Source organism: Caenorhabditis elegans, chromosome II (genome assembly GCF_000002985.6).
Source record: "Caenorhabditis elegans chromosome II".
Taxonomy (NCBI): Eukaryota; Metazoa; Nematoda; class Chromadorea; order Rhabditida; family Rhabditidae; genus Caenorhabditis; species Caenorhabditis elegans.
In genome coordinates this window covers 13,448,057-13,472,400 of record NC_003280.10, presented here as the reverse complement: position 1 = coordinate 13,472,400, position 24,344 = coordinate 13,448,057, and the positions used below count along the sequence as shown (strand labels likewise).

At 36.9% G+C, this 24,344-nt stretch overlaps 2 protein-coding genes and 1 non-coding gene across 7 annotated transcripts; all 3 read left to right on the top strand.

The window, feature by feature from the left end:
• Window positions 1–2,798: 2,798 nt before the first annotated feature.
• Window positions 2,799–11,331, top strand: E01G4.3 (uncharacterized protein; the record flags this gene model as incomplete). 3 transcript variants are annotated; one of them, NM_001267461.3, is made up of 5 exons in its annotated part: window positions 2,799–2,822; window positions 9,741–9,827; window positions 10,332–10,457; window positions 10,698–10,892; window positions 10,996–11,124. In NM_001267461.3, the coding sequence occupies 5 exons, from the start codon at window positions 2,799–2,801 to the stop codon at window positions 11,122–11,124; spliced, it is 561 nt and encodes a 186-aa protein (NP_001254390.1). The 3 variants fall into 3 exon arrangements, with proteins under 3 accessions (NP_001254390.1, NP_001254391.1, NP_001254392.1); NM_001267462.5 differs by lacking the exons at window positions 2,799–2,822; window positions 9,741–9,827 and having other exon boundaries at window positions 10,301–10,457; window positions 10,996–11,331; NM_001267463.3 differs by lacking the exons at window positions 2,799–2,822; window positions 9,741–9,827; window positions 10,332–10,457 and having other exon boundaries at window positions 10,764–10,892.
• Window positions 10,537–10,646, top strand: mir-4929. Its single transcript, NR_051836.2, has one exon. It is a non-coding gene; the product is annotated as a pre-microRNA mir-4929 (primary transcript).
• A 427-nt stretch (window positions 11,332–11,758) lies between the features above and the next one.
• pqn-27 lies at window positions 11,759–23,566 on the top strand (the record flags this gene model as incomplete). Of its 3 annotated transcripts, NM_001383981.1 has the most annotated exons (8): window positions 11,759–11,852; window positions 11,924–12,079; window positions 12,132–12,322; window positions 17,299–17,364; window positions 17,431–17,538; window positions 18,423–18,779; window positions 20,567–21,094; window positions 22,828–23,566. In NM_001383981.1, 8 exons carry the CDS (start codon window positions 11,759–11,761, stop codon window positions 22,930–22,932), a joined length of 1,605 nt encoding a protein of 534 aa, NP_001370044.1. The 3 variants fall into 3 exon arrangements, with proteins under 3 accessions (NP_001370044.1, NP_001254388.1, NP_001254389.1); NM_001267459.3 differs by lacking the exon at window positions 11,759–11,852 and having other exon boundaries at window positions 12,019–12,079; window positions 22,828–22,932; NM_001267460.3 differs by lacking the exons at window positions 11,759–11,852; window positions 11,924–12,079; window positions 12,132–12,322 and having other exon boundaries at window positions 17,341–17,364; window positions 22,828–22,932.
• Between the last annotated feature and the right edge of the window lie 778 nt (window positions 23,567–24,344).

Sequence of the window (24,344 nt, the reverse complement as noted above, 5' to 3'; positions counted from 1 at the left end):
GCATGGCAAGCGAGACTCATATCTTCTGTCCTCTGACATCCCAAGAGCAAGGTACGCCTATTAACAGACTCATAAACGCAGTGCTAAACAGCTGTACAATGGTTTATGAGCCATTGTCTTTGTGAGCAGCAGGTGTTTTGCACCAAACAAATGTTACGGGTTTTTACAATCGATTTTAGGATTGTGAGGTTAGACTAAAAACCGAAAAAAATCCAATATACAAGTCAGGAACGGGCGGCAATTGCTTTCGGCAATTTTTTTGTAGACAAATTTGGCACATTGCATGTTTGCCGATTTGCTGGAAATTTTCAAATCCGGCAAGTTGCCGATTTGCCGAAAATTTTCAATTCCGGCAATTTGCCGATTTTGCCAATTTGCCGGAAGTTTTCAATTCCGGCAATTTGCCTTAGTAATCTGAAAAATCACAAAAAAAAACGATTTTTTCCGGAAAACCGGCAAATTCGGCAATTTCTGAAATTGAACATTTTCGTCAAACGGCAAAGTCGGAAAATTGCCGCTTTTCGAATTTCCGGCAAACCGGCATTACGGCAAAATTATACACATCCTATGAATATTCCTACATCTATTTTAAAAAGCAAAAAAATTCGATGAAAATATCTTAAGAAAACCTGAAAAAAATTTCAAAAAGGCACAGTTTTGTCCTTTAAAAATCCTCTTAGAAACTTCCGGAAAATTGGCAAGTCGACAAATTGCCAGAATTGAAAATTTCCAGCAAATAAGCTAACCGGCAATTTGCCAATAATGAACATTTCCGGCAAGTCAGCGTCGACAAATTGCCGGAATGAAAAATTAAAAAAATTAAAAGTTTCCGGAATTGTGGTTTTTGTACATTTTTTTTGGAAATTTCGGAATTTCAATTTTAATCCGGTAAATCGGCATTTCGGCAAATTGCCGGAATCGAAAATTTCCGGCAAATCGGGTAACCGGCATATTGCCGATTCGCCGAGTTCAATTGCCGCCCACCACTGATATAAATAGTATGTGTTACAGAAAAAGTAATTTTTAGTAACTGCCAAGTTTCCATAACCCCTGAAAATTGTTCAGAACACCAAATTTGGCTGCCGAGTTTCCTAAACCCCCCAATTTCTGAAAATTTGCACAATTATCAAATTAATCCCCAATGAGTACAGTCACCCATCCCACGCAGTATTAAAAATGAGCTCACTTTTTGTTTTTTCACTCTTTCTGTTTATTTGCTTTCCCACTTTAAAAATAATCATTTCTCCCTCTTCTGTGGTATCAGTGATAATTTCAGCTGCCTATTTTGGTACTTTTTTGTAAGGCATTAAAATTGTGAAATTAGTGCCTTCTGAAAATGGCATTGAAGTGGAACATTCTAGATGAAATTGCAGATTTCTCAAGGTGGTACTAGTCAACAAAATAGAAAAGTACATAGGGGAACTCTAAGGGTGCCGGATCTTTGATCCACCTTCTCCTGTGACTAAATTTTCCTGCAGAACACAACTATATTTTGATCGTTTTCTGAGGTGTTTATTTGTAATTGTTTTATTTTTAACCCTGTTTACGAACAATGTTTATACTCATCGAATGTTCAGGAATTTTCCTGCAAAAAAAACAGTATTATTTACCAGCAGGACTTTGCCCTCTTAAAACCTGAATACTCTTAGACTTTTCATCTTCTTGAGACGTTCTGGTTCTGTGGTGTTTTTGCAGGTTTTGGGTGCACTGGTACTTGACGATCTTTGGCGTTCTAGGACCAAGGTGACGCAATGCGTCATATTTTACGCGAAAATTTGAATTTTTAAATATTAGCGCACCTTTTTGAAGTATTTACTGACTCTCCACGTGGTGTCAGAGTGTCACATTTTGGCTTGATCTACGTAGATCTACAAAAAAAAATGCGGAAGAACTGATTTCGTATGGTTAAGAACGTGCTGACATCACATTTTTTTGGGCGACAAATTCCCGAATTTTTTGTAGATCAAACTGTAATGGGTCGTCAGCTTGGCACCACGTGACTCTGTTGTCGTTATCAGGAGTAAACGGCGATTTCCGTTCGGCAAATCGGCTTCGTGCCGGTTTGCCATTTTTTTGCCGAAAATTATGAATTTCGGCAATTGTTACATACCCTATAATATATAAGTTTTAGTGTTTTTTTTTTACCTTATTTCTGGGAGAGTTTTTGTGTTGTTCTGGTTTGTTTTTTGGAATTGTGCCAGTTTTTTGAATTGTTATTCTTTTTTCACGATTTTTGAGTAGTTTTTTCTTTTGATTTCCAGGATTATTTCTTGAATTTTCTGGAATTTCTTTTTTCTTTCTTCCTCCGCCAGCCCAGCCTAAGCCTAACCTGAGCCTAAGCATGGCCCTATGCCTAAACCTAAACCTGACCCTTAGCCTAAGCCCAAGAGTAAGCCTATCCTGGCTTCCTAATATTCATTATTTAAAGCTTTCTGAATAATATGTTGATCTAATGAATCATCATCTATATCACTTCACACTTCAAGCAGCCAGCTAATCATAATCAAAAATCCTGCGCGCATCACCAAGACGACTAAAGAACCGACTACGTCATAGAATGCCGCTCTTTGGCATCATTCTAGCATCATCATCAATTATTTACATGATTGTTTTCGGTATCATGTGAACTCGACTAATTGCATCAAATTGTACACTTGTCTGTGTAGTCATGAACTTTGACCGGGTGTAACTTAAGTTGGTAGAGGCTACATATACATAAGTATATATATATATATATATATTACATGTAGAATTGCTGTTAACCGGCAAAATGTGAAGAATTTTCGCTATGCATAACTATGAATAACTATGCAGTTAACAAGGTAATAGCAATTTTAAAATATTCTTTGTACTACATATAACTCATCGTTTGAGCAATTACTGCTCGAGCAACATTTCCGACTATCGCAAAAGACACGGAGACCCTTCACGTGAACTACGTGATCTATCGCTTATCACTGATATCTGCAATCGATCTCTGGGTGCATGCGAGGCCTTCCGCTCGACGGAGACATTTGTTCACGTGAACGAGAGGAATGCCTTTTGTCCGTGACTGACTAGTGGTAGGTGGCTTCCACCATCAGCTAAGTGTAAGCATGACGAAATATAGTGGAGTAGAGGGGAAGGCAAGTGATGTTTGAAGTTGGAGAAGAATTGGAGGAAATTGAAGAGAAGGTCGCGCTTTCAACAAAGAAATTTAGGAATTTCATTGTTAAGAAGATGAGTGGACATTAGGTGTCAACTATTGGCCATGTATTACCCTTCACAATTAGTAGGCCAACTTTGACTTTTGCTCGAGGAGCAACTAAATTGCTAGAGAGGTGTGCCAGAAAGCTAATCTGATGAAAAGCCTACCAAAATTAGGCCTAGGTTTCTCCACTCTTAGTGATGGCTCAATATAAACGGTTCGTACCTAGCCTGATTTTATTTAATCGCCAGAACTTTGGCCACGTCTAAACTACCGCTATGTAATCCATACCTTTACTTTGGAACGATAAATGGACTTTGTCCTGAACACGAACCGGTGTTCGGAATTCATTTGTAGTCTACGTTCCGGTACCGTAATTAATTCGGAGAAGGGCGGTGCGGGAGGTTTATTCGGAGAGGCCGATTTATTCATTACTTCGTCTTTTTTTTTCTATTTGCCGGTAGATAGGTTTATAGAAGAGCTATGTAGTTTCCTTCAACATGAGTGACTCTACCCAATATTACAGTGTTAGTTGGAGTTACCGTATTACATGGCCGAATTTAGCAGGAGATAAGTCCATGGTCCTTAATTAGACTATAGTCTATAGCTTCAACGCCGAGAGCTCGATTTCTCAATATGTTGTTTTTTAGTTATTGGGTACTTACTCAAAAGGCCATAGTCCTGTGACCCATCTGGAAGCGTCTGAGCTAAAAAGCTATGGCCACCATTCATTCATCAGAGAAGTCCATAAGCCATCCTCAAGCCTTGCTTCGTGTTCAGCCCAATTCTAGGGGTTTTTAAGGCTGTTTTTTCTGAAATGTCCAGTTTATATATGCATCAGGTTTTTTTTATTTCATTACTATGTAAACACGAAATTATTACCCGTTTCTTCAAGTTTTTCCATTTCAAGTCTTCCCCAATACAATCAAACCTTGACCATTAAGTTCCCCCGATAAAAATCAATTCTGGAAAAATGGTGATAAGTGCTCTCCCGATCCTTATATCAACACGTTGGTACAACTCTTATCAAGGTATTAACGACGTACAACTCTTCTCCGAGTTCCAGAGATAAGGACTTGTTTGTTCCAAAAAGTCGGTATGATCAATGTTCGAGAAACTTTAACCAATTTCAGGTTTGCATTTTAAAAATGATGATGTGTGGCAATATGATGCAAAATTCTTCTCTTAATGTGTCAACGACAACATGGATGACTTCATCATACTATAGTCTAATTACGCTCTGGTTCTAGCTTTCTAGTGTCTAGGGTCTTTTCCAAAACTGCACGCAAATTTCTAAAACAAATTAACAACACTTGTATACATGAAGCACCATAGTTTTTGTAATTACTAGGGTCTCCAGATCTCAACGCAACTCGATAAAATATCGTTATAATCTTGGGCGTGTGTGAGATTACTAATAGAGAAAAGAGGCTGATTGTGAGTAATTAAGTAATTACAATTACTGTTGATGAACGATATTGTATTTAATTACTATATGTTATTAATTACAGTAGAAGATAATGAATTACTATAGGCTATTAGTATTAACGTAATTACCATTACTATTGATGTACGATACTATATTTAATTACTATAGAGTATTGCTATTAACGTAATTATTATTACTGTTGATGTACGATATTATATTTAATTACTATATGGTATTAATTACCATAGAAAATGTTTAATTTCTTTAGGGTATTACTATTACCCTAACTACTACTACTATTGATGTACAGTATTATATTTAATTACTATAGGGTATTACTATTAACCTAATTACTATGACTGTTGATGTACGATATTATATTACTGTGTATTATGTTATTATTTAACTACCATGGGGGACAATTTATTACTATAAGGGTATTACTATTAACCTAATTACTCATACTGTTGATGAACGATATTTTATTTAATTACTATAGTGTATTGTCATTAGCCTAATTAATATTAATGTTGATATACGATATTATATTGAATTAATATAGGGTATTATTTACTATAGTGAATTACTATTAACGTATTTAATATTACTGTTCATTTACGATATTACATTACTGTATATTACATTATTATATTTAACTACTATGGGGATAAATAATTACTATAGGGTATTATAATTAACGTAATTAATATTAACGTGCTACTGTGGTTTTTTTAAAGAAATTTAGTCTGCAATCTTTAATTTTTACCCCAAAAAAAAGGGAACACAACAAATGTTTTGATAAATGTGTTTTTGATACATCATTTCAATTGATAGTGATTTGTTTTTAGAAGACGACTGCTAAATACAAACTATAGATGTGGGGAGAAGTGCTGATGTACTTGAAGGTCGAAATGTTGTGTTTTGTTTTAAAAAAATTTAAAAAGCAACAGTTTCAAGTGTTTCCGTCTTGTAACATTTTCGGCAAATTAGATATGCGGCAAACAGCAAATCGACAAATTGCCGGAATTGAAAATTTCCGGCAAATCGGCAAACCGGCAATTTTTTTTTTGCTACTTTTCTAAAATGAATGAAAAATTTGGAAAACATAAAAAGTTGTCTAATTTTATTGAAAACGGCTAATTCATGTATGCTGAATTCAGAAAATCTAGGTTTAACCCATCAAAAACTATTAAAAAGTGGCAAAAATGGCAAATTTATGGCAAAAAAATACAGTTTTGAAACTCCTCTAAAATGGTTAATTTTGTAGTTAAAGGACTCAAAATTGATTTCCTAACACTAAGAAATTGCCCTTTTTCAATTTCCAGTAGTTTCAAACGTTTTCAGAAAAATTATTTTTTTTGCCAAAAAAAAGGACAGTCTTAGATGGCCAAAAAAAATTTGGGCAAAAATAAAAAGTTGTATAAATTTGTTGAAAACGGCTAATTCATGTATGCTGAATTAAGGAAATCTAGATTTAACCCATCAAAAACTTTTAAAAAGTGGCGAAAATGGGCATTTTATGGCAAAAAATCACAATTTTGAAACTCTTCTAAAATGGTCAATTTTGTAATTAGAGGACTCAAAATTGATCTCCAAACACTAAAAAAAATTGCCCTTTTTCATTTTTTGATGGTTTCGAACGTTTTCAGAGAAAATTATTTTTTTGCCCAAGCTCTTTTAATATGGTTAATTTTGCTGTCAACCCCTTCCCTATTTAAATCCATTCCAAAACTATAAATCTTGGTATGAACCGGTCTAAACTTCCGAGTATCTCGAACCTTCTTTCGTCAGCTGACGTTTTTCCCTTAAAATCTCCTGGGGCCCTGCAAAAACAAAATATGACAAAGTTCAACGATCTTTGTCTCAAGACCCTTGAGGTATTTTCGTAATTTATGGGGAGGCAAATTAGATTCCAATTCCAAAAATATTTTGTTTATGCTATTTTTAGTATCTAATTTATTCCATCTTCCATCTTCCAGCAAGAAAAATACAAAAAAGTGTCGTCATTATTTACCGGCGGATCTTTCAAGGTCACACAGTTTCAAATCACATTGTTTTCATTTTTTTCCTTTTCCAAAAGTTGTTGTTTTCAACTTCAGTCATTCATTTTTCCCCTTCAAGGCCTTGGACACGAACACGTTCCAATAGTTGGGTGTATGTACATGTTTACATATTTGTGTGTACATATATATGGCGACGAAAAACTATCTTTTCTCTCTCTTTATCAATTTGATTTGGTTTTGGGGTTTTGCAGTAAAGAGCGAATATCAATTCTGTCCAGCGCGGTGGCTGCCTGCGATAAGTGTTCTGTGGCGGCGATGAAATGCATGTTGTTTGGTATCTGCAAAAGAATGTTGTTGACTAGTTATAGGTGAAGCTGGAACAATTTTCTGATGAGACAGCAAATTTTGTGACTTGCAACTATTGGAAGAAAACAAAGAAAAAGGTAGGCAAAAGATTGAGTGAGATGATAAGCGGAGAACATCAAGAATCAATGGATGGATCTTCCGGTCGGGATTTTTGTTATTTACAGTTGGGAGAAGGGATATTAGATGATAGGGATAGGATTTGAAGGTCGATGGGGAGTTTTTTTTTTTTTGCAAGTGAAAATTTATAATCAACTTGTAAGCGAATGCGTTCAGGGTGGGGTAGCCAATTGAAGTTTAGTCTATAGAGAGAAAAATTTGGGAAAGTTCTTAAAGTCATCATTTTATTTTAAAAATGACATGGGCTTCTGGCCTTCCTCATTGTATTTTTCGCGCTCCATTGACACAATCGCCTGCCGGACAGCGCGTGGAAAAAAAAGTACACGAAAGTCGTGTACTTTTTACAACTAAAACCTAGCCGCGACGCGACACGCAACGCGTCGTAAATCTACCCCAGATATGGCCGAGTTGAAATGGCCTAATTCGACAAACTCTTACATTTCAGAATATGAAGGAAGCCAGAAGCGCGTGAAATGGGAATTAAGTCAGACATTTTATTAAGCGCATTTTGTGCATTTCTATAGATCAGATTCCAAATTTCGCCGCCATTCACATTGGGCTTTTAGCTTTTTTAGAATTTGTGAAACAGGAGTGGGCGGCAAACTCATTTTCCGGCAAATTGCCGGCTTGTCGATTCGCCGGAATTTTCTATTTTTGGAAATTTGCCGGTTTGCCGATTTGCCGGCAAATTCATTTTCCGGCAGCCGGTTTGCCGATTTGCCGGAAGTTTCAATTTTTGACAAATTGCCGATTTGCCGATTTTCCGGAAATTTCCATTTTCGGAAAATTGCCGGTTTGCCGATTTGCCGGAAATTTCTGTTTTTGGAAATTTGCCGGTTTGCCGATTTTCCGGAAATTTCCATTTTTAGCAATTTGCCGGTTTGCCGATTTGCCGAAAATTTATATTTTTGGCAATTTGCCGGAAATTTCCATTTTTGGCAAATTGCCGTTTTGCCAATTTGCCGAAAATTTCCATTTTTAGCAATTTTCCGGTTTGCCGATTTGCCGAAAATTTCCATTTTTCGAAATTTGCCGGTTTGCCGATTTGCCGAAAATTTATATTTTTTGCAATTTGCCGGAAATTTCCATTTTTGGCAAATTGCCGTTTTGCCAATTTGCCGAAAATTTCCATTTTTAGCAATTTTCCGGTTTGCCGAATTGCCGAAAATTTCCATTTTTCGAAATTTGCCGGTTTGCCGATTTGCCGAAAATTTATATTTTTGGCAATTTGCCGGAAATTTCCATTTTTGGCGATTTGCCGATTTGCTGGAAATTTCTATTTTCGGTAAATTGCCGGTTTACCGATTTGCCGGAAATTTCCATTTTTAGCAATTTGCCGGTTTGCCGATTTGCCGAAAATTTATATTTTTGGCCATTTTTTTTTAGAATTATCCATTTTCGGCAATTTACCGGTTTACCGATTTGCCGGAAATTTCTATTTTCGGCAATTTTCCGGAAATTTCCATTTTTGGCGATTTGCCGATTTGCCGGAAATTCATATTTTCGGCAATTTGCCGGTTTACCGATTTGCCGGAAATTTCTATTTTTGGCAATTTGCCGGTTTGCCGATATGCTGAAAATTTATATTTTTGGCAGTTTGCCGGAAATTTCCATTTTTGACAAACTGCCGATTTGCCGATTTGCCGGAATGTTCCATTTTTGGCAATTTTCCGGTTTGCCGATTTGCCGAAAATTTCCATTTTTCGAAATTTGCCGGTTTGCCGATTTGCCGAAAATTTATATTTTTTGCAATTTGCCGGAAATTTCCATTTTTGGCAAATTGCCGTTTTGCCAATTTGCCGAAAATTTCCATTTTTAGCAATTTTCCGGTTTGCCGAATTGCCGAAAATTTCCATTTTTCGAAATTTGCCGGTTTGCCGATTTGCCGAAAATTTATATTTTTGGCAATTTGCCGGAAATTTCCATTTTTGGCGATTTGCCGATTTGCTGGAAATTTCTATTTTCGGTAAATTGCCGGTTTACCGATTTGCCGGAAATTTCCATTTTTAGCAATTTGCCGGTTTGCCGATTTGCCGAAAATTTATATTTTTGGCCATTTTTTTTTAGAATTATCCATTTTCGGCAATTTACCGGTTTACCGATTTGCCGGAAATTTCTATTTTCGGCAATTTTCCGGAAATTTCCATTTTTGGCGATTTGCCGATTTGCCGGAAATTCATATTTTCGGCAATTTGCCGGTTTACCGATTTGCCGGAAATTTCTATTTTTGGCAATTTGCCGGTTTGCCGATATGCTGAAAATTTATATTTTTGGCAGTTTGCCGGAAATTTCCATTTTTGACAAACTGCCGATTTGCCGATTTGCCGGAATGTTCCATTTTTGGCAATTTGTCGGTTTGCCAATTGCCGGAAATTCTTATTTTTGCAATTTACCGGATTGCCGATTTGCCTTAAATTTCTATTTTTGGCGATTTGCCAATTTACCGGTAATTTCTATTTTTGTCAAAATGCCGGTTTGCCAATTCGCTGAAAATTTGAGAAACGGCAAGCAAACTCGGTTATTTTCCAAAATGGGTATTTTCTAGAAAGGCCAGCTCCACAGAATTATAATGACTGACTCCGAAAACAACTACTTCAGCTTCAACCGATAAATTTTAGAAAATCCCATCATTTTTCAGACCGCCCATATCCACAAATCGGCAAGTCGTGATGACACCAATTATTCTCGAAAAGTGTTCAAACCGAAGAACGATCAAACTCGAAAGGTCGCTGACTTTTTTTTCAGCCCGTAAATATGTACTACAGACGAATTTCTTTTCAGCAGTCTTAAGAAAAATTATTTTTTTTTCACCTGATAAAAAGTGCAGAAACCGAAATGCAAGATTGACACTTTAAAAGTTTTTTTTTCCTGCTGAATAAAAAAAAAGTACACATCTCGGTCGTTCGGCCGGCCACGCAAAGTTCTCATGTTCTATCACAAAAATCACACACAATGAACTAGGTGCAAAGTCGATGATTTTTACAATAAAAAATAGCGAGAAAGAAGAACTTTGTCATCTCTCCGCCGCGATCTTCCTTGTTATCTTTTTGTCAGTGATACGGAGATCTTTGTCAATCAACGGCGGGGGGCGAAAAGCGACGCGCGCGGAAAACACTTTGTACCAAAGAACACGCAACGCGTTGTTCACGTGAACCTATGTTAGGCTCCTCCCCACACACACTCGCCCCCCTATCATCATCTCTCTTATAATACACACAGCACGCCCCAGACCACCAGCCGTCAGCAATTCATTCAGTCATTGACACATACACAAGACAAGCGAACGATGCTTCAACAGAGTAACGAATTATCGACTGCTTTTATTCAGCTCCAATCAAGACTTGCTGCTCAGAAGGTGAGTGTTTTGTTTAATTTTTGTAAATTGTCCTTTTTTCATTTTTTTTTCAATTTCTTATGAATTTTCGCTTCCAATTTAAAATATTTTAATTCATTAAATAAATTTGCGCGTAAGATAAAATGCACTGCACACAAATGCACACAATGCACCACATCTTACGCTCAAATTTTCTTTAATTAATTTTCACCGATTTTCACCGATTTTCCCCGTCGATTTCTAATCAAATTTCGATTGCAGATGCCTTCGACACAAGCGAAACAAGTGCTCGCTCATGCTCTCATCGAAACCCTCCAAAATTGGTGCATGCAGCTCTTCTGGATGACAGTTCTGTGCGTTATCAACTGCTGTGCCGAAGAGGACGAGAAAAAACCGAAGAGAAAGCACCAAGAGCATCCAGAATTCAAGAAGAGAATTGAGGATATTGAGCAGAAGGTTGGTAAAAAATTTTCGAAAAAAAAAATTTTTTTTTGGCCGTTAAAAAAAATTTTTTTTTTTTAATTTTAATTTTAATTCTCAAAATTTCCCAAATTTCCAGATGCTCCGCCACCTCACCTCGCCAATGATTTCGGGACCACTTCGCCCAGTCCGAAAGCTCAGCTCTCGACGTGTTTTCTCGTCAAGACCGCCAAGCCCACAACTGTTCGATATTGCCGAGGAAGAGTAGATTCCCCCTATCTTCACACAAATTGCCACACACACAACTAATCTTTTATCCTTTTTCCCGACCATTTCTCACATTCTTGATCTGTTTATATATACGAGTAGCTCTTCTAAATCATTACGTGTAAATTGATAGGTGCCCCACGAGACCCCTCATGTCCATGTGTTTGCATTCCTCGAAACGAACGATGAATAAACGAATTCACAATTTAATTTTAATTTTTTTAATTTTTGGAATTATTAAATAAGCAAGAAAATTTAGGAAATTCTCAAAAATCAATATTTCCAATTGATAATGTGTATCAATTCTTATCTTTTCCGTGTTTTTTAGAGAGAAAAGTGTCACAAAATATTGTTTTCTTGCCGAAAACCAGTTTGCCATGGCTTTTAATTACATTGCTCGTCAAATGTGTTGTTTTGGGTGTGGGTGTGTGTGTACACCATGACGACAAATTGCGGACTTTTCATTTTAGCCGATATTTTGATGTTTTTTGCCAGCAAGCTGCTAATTTTCGGCAGCTTTTTTCGTTCAAAAAATGTTGTAAAAGCGTTAAAAAGAGGTTTAAAGGGCAGAAATTTTGCTAGAAATTTCAAAAATTGAGATTTCCCAGATTTATCATCATTTTCAAAATTTGCAGATGTCCGGTGGTAATTGGCAATATAACAATTGGAATCGACCCGGGCAACCGCCAGCTCAGCAAAATCAGGATGATTTGTACCAAAATCCGCAGGGTATTCGGGATTTTTTCGGAATTTCCTGAATTAAATTAATTAATTAATTAATTTTCGATTTTTTTTTGCAGCTGGCTACGGCTATAATAATCAGCAGCAGCAGCAGCAAGGGAGGCCTCAGCAGTATGCCGGGTACCCGCCGCAACGTCAGCAACAGCAGTACAATATGAATGCGTATGCTCCCCGCCAGCAGCAGCAGCAGCAGTACCAGCAACAGCAGCAAAATTGTGATTTTCAGCGGAAAAAAATCGATAAAAAATTGATTTTTTTTAATTTCAGATATGATGCAACACCAGCAACAGCATCAGCAGCAACATCACTACCATCAGCAGCAGCAGCAACAATTCATGTTTAATGCGAATGCCAACGTATTTGTGCCACGGGGTCATGCACAACAGCCTCCGGCAGAATACGGGTTTTACAATGGGCCGCCCGTTCATCAGCAACACTATCAGCAGCAGCAGCAGCATGTAAGGACGATTTTCAGGCGGAAAATTCCAAGAAAAATGGCCCAAAACCCATTATTTTCAAGCTGTTTTAGATATTTTTGCGATTTTTCTGGAAAAAATCACGTAAATGAGCGATTTTAAAACTTCCGACGCTTTTTTTTTTGACGAAAATAGCTTTTAACGTGGGTTTTTAATCGAAAATAGTACATTTTGGCACGAAAAGTGCCATTTCCTCCGTTTTTGACAGATAATTCAACTTCAAATTCGATATCCACACATTTTTGTAGTCGTTTCTGAGGAATTTCTTTGATTTTCAAGAGAATTTCCCGTAAAACCATTCCTGGGGCTTTTTTTTCAAGTTTTAACCTCAAAAAATGTAAAAAATGCCAAATTTTCATGAAAACCTCGATTCTGGGCTATTTTTTTCATGAAAAATCGTAAAAAATTCCACAAAAGAACCAAATTTTGCAAGAATCTGAAATTTCGCCAACATTTCCTTGTCGTGGTAGTTGGATTTCATTTTTTATCGAATTTTCACCTCTTTATTGCGGCAAACCGGCAAATTGATGTTAGGGAAACGGCAAACCGGCAATCTGCCGACAATCAAAATTTCCGGCAAACCGGCAATTTGCCGAAAATCAATAATTCCGGCAAATCGGCACTCTGCCAAACGGCAATTGCCGCCGATCTCTGGTCTAAATGTACTAAAAACGTATTTGTGCCACGGGGCCATGCACAACAGCCTCCGGCAGAATACGGGTTTTACAATGGGCCGCCCGTTCATCAGCAACACTATCAGCAGCAGCAGCAGCATGTAAGGACGATTTTCAGGGAGAGAATTCCGAGGAAAAGCGAAAAAATGCGGTTTTTCCGGAGAAAACCGAAGAAAAACAGCTGCAGAAACGGCTTTTAACTCGGATTTTTCGTGAAAAAGCACACATTTTGTTGATATTTATGCAGCAACAGCATGTAAGGACGATTTTCTGGCGGAAAATTCGAGAAAAATGGTCCTTTATACCGATTTCAGATATTTTTTGCGAAAAAATGGGCCTAAAAGAGCAATTTTCTGCCTTCCGACGGCGTTTTTCGACGAAAATAGTTTTTAACGTGGATTTTCCCTGGAAAATCGGCCCTACTGGCACAAAAAGCGCCATTTTCTCCGGTTTTGACAGATATCCGGCTTTTTTTGAAGTCTTTTCTGAGGAATTTCGTTGGTTTTCAAGAGAAAAACAGTTCTGAGGCTTTTTTTTTTCGAATTTTCACCGAAAAAATGCCAAATTTTCGTGAAAACCCTCATTTCTGGGCTAATTTTTCACTCTACCAGCAACAGCAGCAGCAGCATATAAGGACGATTTTCTGGCGGAAAATTCGAGAAAAATGGGTCAAAAACCGTTATTTTCAACCTATTTTAGCTTTTTTTGCGATTTTTCAGGAGAAAACCACAAAAAGAGCGGCTTTCCACGAGAAAATGGGTCTAAATGAGCAATTTTCAGTGTTCTTACGCGGTTTTTCCATCGAAAATCATACATTTTTGCTAAGAATTGGTCAAAAATGTGCCGTTTTCTCTGTTTTTGGCAGATAATGAGTCATTTTCGGCGTTTTTTCAGAAGAATTTCCACCTTTTTCAGCGTTTTTCCGACGAATATTCCACGAATTCACCGTGAAAAAGCGCAAATATTGTTGATTTTGAGCATTTACCGAGCGTTTTAGTTTTTACCATAGAAACTAAGTGAAAAATTCTGAAAAATTTGCAAATTTTCATGAAAAACCTCATTTCTGGGGCTAACTTCTCACGAAAAATCGTTTTTTTTTCGTAATTCTCAATTCCGGCAAATGCGCCGATTTGCCGGAAATTTTGAATTCCGGCAATTTGTCGATTTGCCGGAAAATTCGGCAATTTGCTGTTTTGCCCGAAATTTCCAATTCCGGCAATTCACCGATTTGCCGGAAAATTTTCAATTCCGGCGATTCGCCGATTTGCCGGAAGTTTCATTAACGGCAACTTGCCGATTTGCCGGAAATTTGAATTCCGGCAATTTGGTGATTTGCCGGAAATTTCGGCAATATGCTGTTTTGCCGGAAGTTTCCAATTCCGGCAATTCGCCGTTTTGCAGGAAATTTTCAGTTGCGGCAATTTGCTGGATATTCGCATTTCCGGCAATTTGCCAGTTTGCCGGAAATTTCGGCAATTTGCTGTTTTGCCGGAAATTACCAAATCCGGCAATTCGCCGGAAATCTAAATTCCGACAATTTTCCGATTCGCCGAAAATCTCACTTCCGGCAATTTGCCGATGTGTCGAAAATTTCAATTCCGACAATTTGCCAGTTTGCCGATTCCCCGGAAATTTTAATTCCGGCAATTTGGCGATTCCCCGGAAATCCCAATTCCGTCTATTTGCCGATTTGCCGGACATTTCAATTCTGGCAATTCGCCGATTCTCGGGAAATTTCAATTCCGGCAATTTGTCGAATTGCCGGAAATTTCAATTCCAGCGGCAACTTACTGATTCCCCGGAAATTTTAATTCCGTCTATTTGCCGATTTGCCGGAAATCTCAATTCCGGCAAGTTGCCGATTCCCCGGAAATTTTGATTCCGGCAAGTTGCCGATTTGCAAGAAATTTTTAATTTTTCGCTGAAAACCTCAATTCCCGCAATTGCCGGTAATTTCAATTCCGGCAAATTCCAGCGTTTTGCCGCTTTGCCGGAAAAATCGCTTGCCGCCCGCCCCCTGACTCGTACTACTTCTCGTTAGGTGCCTAAATGGCCTCAAATGACCGAATTTGACGATGAGACTTCTCAAAAAATCGGAAAAAGCCCCGGCCTAAGAAATCCACGATTTTTCATTAAAATGTGGCATTTTTTCAAAATTTTCACTCATTTTTTTTGACGTGAATTTTCGTAAATGCCAGAATTTTCAAAAATAAATGGAAATTCTTCGGGATCCGTCGTTTTTTTCCGTTTTTAGCACTAAAGAAAAATTAGGATCAAGGCTTTTTTGGGAAAAAAAACCCCAAAAAACCACTCCCTTCCGATTATTGATTTATTGTTCGTAGAGCAAAACGGAGCAAATTGATGCGACACACACACAAACTCACCAGTCGATACAAAACACATACACAGTATTAACAATGGTCGACGGAAAGCACAGGATGGTATATAACATAACTCGATTCTCGTGTCCGACTTTTTCTCTCTCGGCGTCGGCGGCGGCGGTGGCGGGTCGATTGACTCCCGCCGTCCCTCAGAACACCCTCTCCCGCAAAAGCTGTGTGTGGTTCCTGTGTCTGCGTTTCGGTCTCTCCCCATTTGTTTCTCGAATAGTTTACCGCTGTGCTGTGCTGTGTCTCTCTCTCTCGATCTATCATCACTAGGAGAACGAGGAATATTCGTTTTCTCCCTCTGCTTTGCAGTTGTGTAGTACATCGTTTTTTTTCTCGGCTAATTGAACGGCTGACACGTTCACTGGAAGTTTCCTGTGATTCACCAGCCACCACCGCTTGCTCATCGTGTTAAATGATAAGGAGCAAGAGGTGGACGGCAAACGATTTTTCCGGAAAATTGCCGGAATTGAAGTTTCCGGCAAACTGACAACTTGCCGGAATTGAAGTTTCCGGCAAACTAGATTGCCGGAATTTTGAATTTCTGGCAACTTGGCAAATTGCCGGAATTGAAATTTTCGGCAAATTGTAGGAATTTTGAATTTCCGGCAAATCGGCAAATTGTCATATTGCCGAAATTTAAAATTTCCGGCAAATTGCCGGAATTGAAGTTTCCGGCAAATCGGCAAATTGTCATATTGCCGAAATTTTAAATTTCCGGCAAATTGCCGGAATTTTGAATTTCCGGCAAATTGCCGGAATTGAAGTTTCCGGCAAAGTTTCCGGTAAATTGTCGGAATTGAAAATTTCCGACACACTGACAACTTGCCGGAATTGAAGTTTCCGGCAAATCGGCAAATTGCCGGAATCGAAGTTTCCGGCAAACTGGCAAATTGTCGGAATTAAAGTTTCCGGCAAACTGGCAAATTGCCTGAATTTAAGTTTCCGGCAAACTGGCAAATTGTCGGAATTAAAGTTTCCGGCAAATGGGCAAACTGGTGAATTGCCGGAATTAAAGTTTCCGGCAGATTGCCGAAATTGAAAATTTCCGGCAAACTGGCAAATTGCCGGAATTGAGCTTGAAATTCTGCCAGAAAGTCGATCCTTTGCTGTGAAAAATTCCAATGTAGAATGATTTTCAGAGGATCTGAAATTTCGGAGCTCCTCGATTTTTGAACATCTTTTTAAATTACACGGTATCACCGGGGTCTCGACACGACAAATTTTGCGTTAAATGCAAAAAGGTGTGCGCCTTTGAAGGGTACTGTAGTTTCAGAATTTTCATCGATTTATTTTCCGATAAAAATATATTTAATTATCGCACGAAAAGTCGATGAAAATTCTGAAACTACAGTACTCTTTAAAGGCGCATCACACCTATTTGCAGTTAACGCAAAATCTGTCGTGTCGAGACCGGAAATACCGTAGTTTTGGCGTAAAAATCACATAATTTCGCCTGAAATCGTTATTTCGTGAGGATTGAACCCTTGACATTTGATTTTCGAAAGCAAAAATTAGGAAAAAGGCTTTAAAAAAAAGAAAATTTTTTTAAAAATTGCATAAAAATGACTAAAAATTCCGCAAAATTGGCAAAAAATTCGATTTCCCAAACAATTTTTCTTGTAAAATCCAATAAATGGTCAATTTTTCTGTTAAAAAAATGAAAACGCAACTTTTTTTGGCCAGAAAATCGATTTTCTGCCAATTTTGATGAATTTTTAGCCATTTTAATGCATTTTTTGTGATTTTCTTCATTTTGAAGCCATTTTTTCGAATTTTTTTCCAGAAAATTAGAAAATTAGCAAAAATTGATGTTTTATTGCTCCGTGAAGCTCTGATTTCTGAATTTTTGCTCCAAATTTTCAATTTTTCCAATTAAATTATTGATTTTTTGCAGTACGGCGCCGCCACGTCTGCTCCGTCGTCTTCCTACAACGTTATGTATCAACAGCAGGAGGATACGGTATCGATTTATCGATTTTTTTTTGCCTGCCGGTTTTTTTTTGTCAATTTTTCGAAGCGTTTTCAGGGTATCGACGCGTTTGCTCAATTCGGCCAACAATCACAGCAATATCATCCGTCGCCTGAGCTCAGTGAGCAAATCAACGCGAGCAAATGTTCGCCGTACTTGACGGAGGTAAAAATGAGGAGTTTTCAGCTCAAAATTGGAAAATCTTCTGAAAATTACTATTTTTTAGACAGAAAACCCGGAAAAATTGGTTTAAAATTGAATATTTTCGGTGCTTGTAATACAATTTTTGGCGAAAAAATCGAAAACAACCGAATTTTTAATTGAAAAATGTCAGAAGAAACCTAAATTTTTGGCTGAAAAATTGATTTTGAACAATTTTTGAAAAAAAAAATCCAAAAATATCAAATTTTCGCAAAAATTTGAATTGAAAATCTCGGAATAAGAAAATTTTTTATTAGGATTTTGAAGAATTTTTTGGGAAAAAAATTGGAAAAATGCCCAATTTCAGCGAAATTTTGAATTTTCTGCCGTTTAAAATTCTCTCTAAAATCAGAAACTAACAATTAAAATTATTTAAAACAAAAAAAAAAGAAAATTGTTCATTTGGAATGTTTTTTTTTCTCGAAAAAATCGAAGAAAATCAAATTTTGAATTGAAAAATGCCAGAAATTGGATTTTGAGCTGTTTCCGAGAGAAAAAAATTGAAAAAAGTCAATTTTTAGCAAGATTTCTACGAATTTTCGAGTTTTCTACAGAAAAAGTTACAACAAAAAAACAATTTTCCCCAATTATGCAAGTTTGGAAATTTTTCTGTAAAAAGTACTTCAAAATACTGGAAAATTCAGAAGAAAACATTTTTCTCTTTTTTGCTAAATTTGTACTAGTTTTTTTTTTTGAGGTTTCTGCAGAAAAATTTACAAAAAAAAAACCAAAAGAAGCCTAATTTTCTGCTGAAAAAATAAATTATGAGCAGTTTTTTTTGAAGAAAATATTGCAAAAAATGTCTATTTTCATCAAGATTTGTACAAATTTTTGATTTTGTTTTGCAGATTCTCGTCGGCTGTGAACAACTGATAGCCGAAGGAGAAGAAGACTCGCCGACGTGGATATCAGCGATTCGTCAGCGATTCGAAGATCCTCAAATGGACGAGGTGTCGAAGAAGATCGGAGTGAAGTTGATCATCGAAATGGCGTTCACTATGGAACCCAATCAATTCCGTACTGCCGATCCGCAGAACACATTTTCAAATCTTTTGAAGACTTTGTCGTATGAAGTGAAGGATTTTCTGCGTGTCTTTATTGTGCCAACTCTTGGAGAGTACCATGAGGGCCGGAAGCAGTTGGAAAATGATTCACGTGTCTATATGGCAGTGTTTTATGCTGAAGTTTTTGTCAAATTGACTTTGGTACGGACTTTTTTTTTCAGAAAATAAAGGAAACATTTTTAAAGGTGGTGTAGTCGAATTTTTTTTAAAACTTTGAAAAAAACAAATTTGGCCTATAAATTCAGAAAATCATGAAAAATCACTAAAAATTCATCAAAAAAGGCAAAAAAATTTTTTTTAAGAAGCTCCGATTTTTCAGACAATTTTTTTGGAATAATCCAAAAAATTGGTTGGAAAATCCAATTTCCAGTAAAATTAATTATAAAATTGAATTTTTGGCCATTTTGATAGATTTTTAGCTATTTTATAGGATTTTTTCAGTCATTTTTAGCCCAAAATCTGTGCTCAAACACTTTCTTACAATAAATCCGATTTTTCTTGACTTATTTTGAATTACACAAAAAAAAAACATCTTGAAAACGGCCGGAATTCTTCCAAAATTGCCGAAAAAAACGTGTTTTTACTAGAAATTCAATTTTCCGAATCATTTTTCGGATAATACGAAAAAAAATTTGCCCTAAACATCGTGAAATTTTTGTAAAAATTTTTCAATTCGATTTTATGAATGAATTCTTCTAAAAATTGAGTTTTGCACCAGGGGTGTGCGGCAAATCTCAAAATTTGCCGAGCTCGGCAAATTCGGCAAATCTCTTTTTTCAATATTTGCCGAGCACGGCAAATTCGGCAAATTCGGCAAATTTGCCGTGCTTAACAAACTCGGAAAAAATTTATATTTTTTATGTTTTTTGGAGCACCAAAACTACTGAATTCTTAACACACATCTGGTTTCTGAATAAGTTCCGCGTAGTATGTCTGCTTAAGCATCAAAATAGCTCAATTTTGTGTCATTTTACTAAATTTTTGGCTAAAAAATCAATAGTTTTAGTCAAAATTGTACTGTCAAATTTTTGACGTGTGCGGCAAATTCGGCAAATCTACTTTTTTGAAAATTGCCGAGCTCGGCAAACGAAAAATTCGGCAAATTTGCCGCACACCCCTGTTTTGCACATTTTTTCAGTGTAAAATGTTTGTTTTTTTTGTTGTAACAAATCAATTAGGAAAATCGAATTTCCATTTACCTGGAAAAAACATATTTGGCCTATAAATTCAGAAAATCATGAAAAAGAGTCAAGGAAACACTGCAACTTTTTCCTCACGAGGGACGAGGAAAAGTGGTTTCTAGGCCATGGCCGAGGATTCGACAAGTTTCAGCGGCCATTTATCTTGCTTTGTTTTCCGCCTGTTTTCTTTCGTTTTTCATCGATTTTTTTCGTTTTTTCTTATTAAAACTGATAAATAAATATTTTTTGCAGATGCTAAAACAATTTCCGGTTTTGTATTCCCGTAATCCATCATATTGCATTGCCCACTTTCACCGCTGCTTGCCCACTGAATACATAATTTTTTTACTTGGAAATCGTGTTGGCATCTGCAAAAAATATTTATTTATCTGTTTTAATAAGAAAAAACGGGAAAAAGCTGTGAAAAACAAAAGAAAACAGGCGGAAAACAAAGCAAGATAAATGGCCGCTGAAACTTGTCGGCCCCTCGGCCATGGCCTAGAAACCACTTTTCCTCGTCCCTCTTGAGGAAAAAGTTGCAGTGGGAAAATCGGATTTATTGTAAGAAGAAAGTGTTTGAGCACAGATTTTGGGCTAAAAATGACTGAAAAATCCTATAAAATAGCTTAAAATCTATCAAAATGGCCAAAAAATCAATTTTCCATTAAAAAAAAAGCATTTCACACTGAAAAATAGGTTAAAAATATATAAATCGCCATGAAACTCATCATTTTTTCGATTTTTCAGGACAATGGAAGCCGCTTCGACAAGATCGGTGCAGCGTTGGCCGACCAAATCGAAGAAATTCTGAAATTCCAGCCAAAAGACGAGTATATGAAGTGTCTGCTGAGAGCATTCAAGGTCGCCGGCGCCGAGTTGGACACTTCAGAAGATCTGAAGCTTCGTGCCGATCATATATTGACGATTATGGGAGGCTATGCGAAAGGATCGCCGCTTCTCGGAGATTCAGTGAAAGCTCAGATCTTTTCACTTATCGAATGCCGTACTCGCGGCTGGGATCGTGCGGCTGCTCGGGGACCTGTGAGAAGTTCGGCGGGAGCCGGCGGCGGCGGCGGATGTGTGGCTGATCGTGGGGAGCACGACTCCTCGTTCGACGACTCGACTGACAATGATCTGACGGAAGAGGAGAGACAGTTCTTGGAGAGCCATTTGGAGCAAGTTGAGAGCCGGAGAGGTGCTGAGGAGGATTATGATGAGCAGGAGATGATGAAGGAGTTTGGGAAATTTGTCAAGGAGGAATTGCAGCAGGCTGAGGTGAATTGGAGGCGAAAAGAGCCGGGAAAATCCTCGAAAAAATTGGAAAACCCCCGAAAAATTGGAAAATTTGAAAAATTCTCGAAAAAACCGCGGAAAAATCCCTGAAATTCGCCGGAAAAACTGGGAAAAAATCAGAAAACCCCCGAAAAAATTGGAAAAATCAGAAAAAAAATCCCGAAAAAACTGGGGCCTGCCTATGAGGTAGGCGTAATTCGCCTGAAGAATCCAATTTTTTGGTAACATTTATGATTTTTGAAGCGAAATTCCAACAAAAAATGTTGAATTTGGCAATTTTTACTTGCAAATTTTCAAAAAAAAAATACCGCCGAAAAATCTCGGAAATTCGCCATATGCGCCATTATGCCTACCTGCCTACTTATAGGCATAATTCGCCTAGGAGTTGCAGCAGGCTGAAGTGATTAGAAGGCGAAAAGAGCTGGGAAATTGAGCAGAAAATCGAAAAAAAAAATGTGCAAAACCCCCGAAAAACCTAGAAAAATCGAAAAATTCAACTTTAAAAACGCAAAATTCCAAAAAAAAAAAGTTGAATTTGTCAATTTTTTCTTGTAAATTCCGAAAAAAAATCGAAGAAAAATCCCTGAAATTCGCCGAAAAACTGGGATAAATCTGAAAAACCCCGAAAAATTGGAAAAACTCCGAAAAAACGGTTAAAAAAATCGCGAAATTCCAACAATAATGTTGAATTTACCAATTTTTACTTGAAAATTTGTTTTTTTTTTCAAATTTCCAAAAATCGCAAAAAACGTCCACAGAAAAAGCTTATTCGCCTATAAAACCTCGAGATTTGTCTGCCTGCCTGCATGCCTATGAGGTAGGCGTAATTCGCCTGAAGAATCCAATTTTTTCATGACAGTTTCGATTTTTGAAGCGAAATTCCTATTAAAAAAAGTTGAATTTGGCAGTTTTTCCTTGCAAATTTCCAAAAAAAAACGCCGAAAAATCCCTAAGATTCACCGTAGGCGCTAATATGCCTACCGATAGGCGTAATTTGCCTAGTAGTTGCAACAGACTGGGGTAGTGGAAAGAGCCGGGAAATTGAGCAAAAAATTGAAAAACCTCAAAAAACAGGAAAAAAGTCGCTAAGATCCCAAAAAAAAGTTGAATTTGTCAATTTTTACTTCCATTTTACCAAAAAATCCGAGAAAACTTCCACAGAAAAGGCTCATCAGCACCTTTATTATCGCTCGAAATTAACGCTAGGCACCATTATGCCTATCTGCCTACCTACGAGAAAAATGAAACAAGCCAAAATTTTTGGGGTGGTTTTTTAGAAAATCTCAAAAACTACATATTTTTCATTTTAAAAAATTCGAAAAAAAAAATTTCTCACGCCTACGACGCATAGCCTACGACCGCATTTTAGGCCTTGTAGGTAGGCGGCGTAGGCATAGTTGTTACTGCTCTTGTATGTGTGTCGATTTACGCAGCAGCTCGTGTACTCCTCGAAGACAAGTCTAAACTTGATTTTTTGTAGATAAATAAAATACAGGAAACATTGATGAGAAAAAAAACGCATTTTAAGTCAAAAATTCGAATTCCACCATGAAAAATGTGTGTTTTTAACAAAAAATGTTCACTAAAAATTTGAAATCTCTGCGATTTTTGAAGGAAAAAGTGGGAAAAACTCGAAAAATCGTATAGATTATGCCTGAATTTTTTTTTTACTTTTTTTAATTGAGAAAATTGCTCTTAAACTCTCATTTTTCCAGCTAAAATCCACGTCTGAAATGCTCCAAAAGCTGGAAATCGAGAAGGACACCGCCGGCGCCGCCACCGAAACTGACGAAACGACACCAAAAACTGAGGAAAAATGAATATTTTGGATTTAAATATATATTTTTTGCAAAAAAATTGTAGAAAATGTGTGTCTTTTTAAAAAATTTGTTTTCCATTTTTTCCCCACTTCATTCCCATTTTTTCCTATTTTTTCCCGTAGAAACTGTGATTTCAAATTTTAAGCTGCAAAAAAAAATGTTCTCCTCTCCGATTGCTGGCAGCTGCAAAAAAAAAATGTTCTCGTTTTATTTAATTTTTGATCTATTTTTTTTTTCATTTTCCCCCCAATTTTTCCCGCGTTTTTTATTATTATTTTGCCCAACACCACAACTCGTCGAATTTTTTTATTCCTTTTTCCCCAATTTTCACAGGCTTCTGGCCTCCCTCATAGCGTTTTTCAGCGATTTTCAACTGAAAATCGCTACGACCCGGCCGTGGCCGATCTCGCATGGCCTAAAAAAATGAGGGCAGCCCCCAGAAGCTCGTGTGTTAATTTTCCTCCACTCTCCCAGTTTTTTTTTCTTTTTCTGTAAATCTTGAGATTAATCTATCCCCCGGAAATTTTTACACGCACTATTGCGTTTTTTTTTTTTCATTTGTGAGATTTAGTAGAACTTTCCCCCCGTCCCAACCCCGTCAGGCAGGCAAGCAGGCATAAAATATTGTGTTTCTAGAGTTTTTTAAAACATTTTTTACAGAAAAAGTATGACATTTTGGTTGATTTCCGTGATTTTTTACTTTTTAAATGATCCCATTTGATTAATTTTTAGCAAAAAAAATCTGAAAAATGTAGGAAATTTTTGTAATTTTGTGGGCGGAGCTTCTTATTGCGATTTTTCTTGAAAAAAATGCGTATTTTTCTAAATTTCGACTTTTTGGAAAAAACATGTTTTTTAAAAAATCGGATTTTAGACTCCGCCCTTTTTTGTAGGTCCATTTTGTGGGCGGAGCTATTTTTTCGAAAAATCTCAAAAGTTTCCATTTAAAAAAAACGAATAAGCCGGATTTTAGGAGCAAAAAAACATTTTGTGGGCGGAACTTTGGTTTTGAGGTTTTTCGGAAAAAATAAATCTTTTGAAAAAAAATCGGCTATTAGACTCCGCCCCTTTTGTAGGCGGAGCCTATGCCCATTTTATGGGCGGGGCGGAGATTTTGTTTAAATAATTTTTGAAATGTTTTTTTCCTAATAATATGTATATTTCTACAACTTTTGGCTTCTTGTAAAAAAGTAAAATTGAATATTAGGCTCCGCCCCATTTTGTATATCCATTTTGTGGGCGGAGCTTTGGTTTTGAGTTAAAAAAAAAAAAATTTGATAAAAATGTTAAAAATTCTTGAAAAAAGATATTAAAATTGTTTTCAGAGTTTTAAAAGTTCAATTAAAAATTTAAAAAAAAATAATTTAGATATTAGGCTCCGCCCATTTCTGTAGGCGGAGCCTAACATTCAA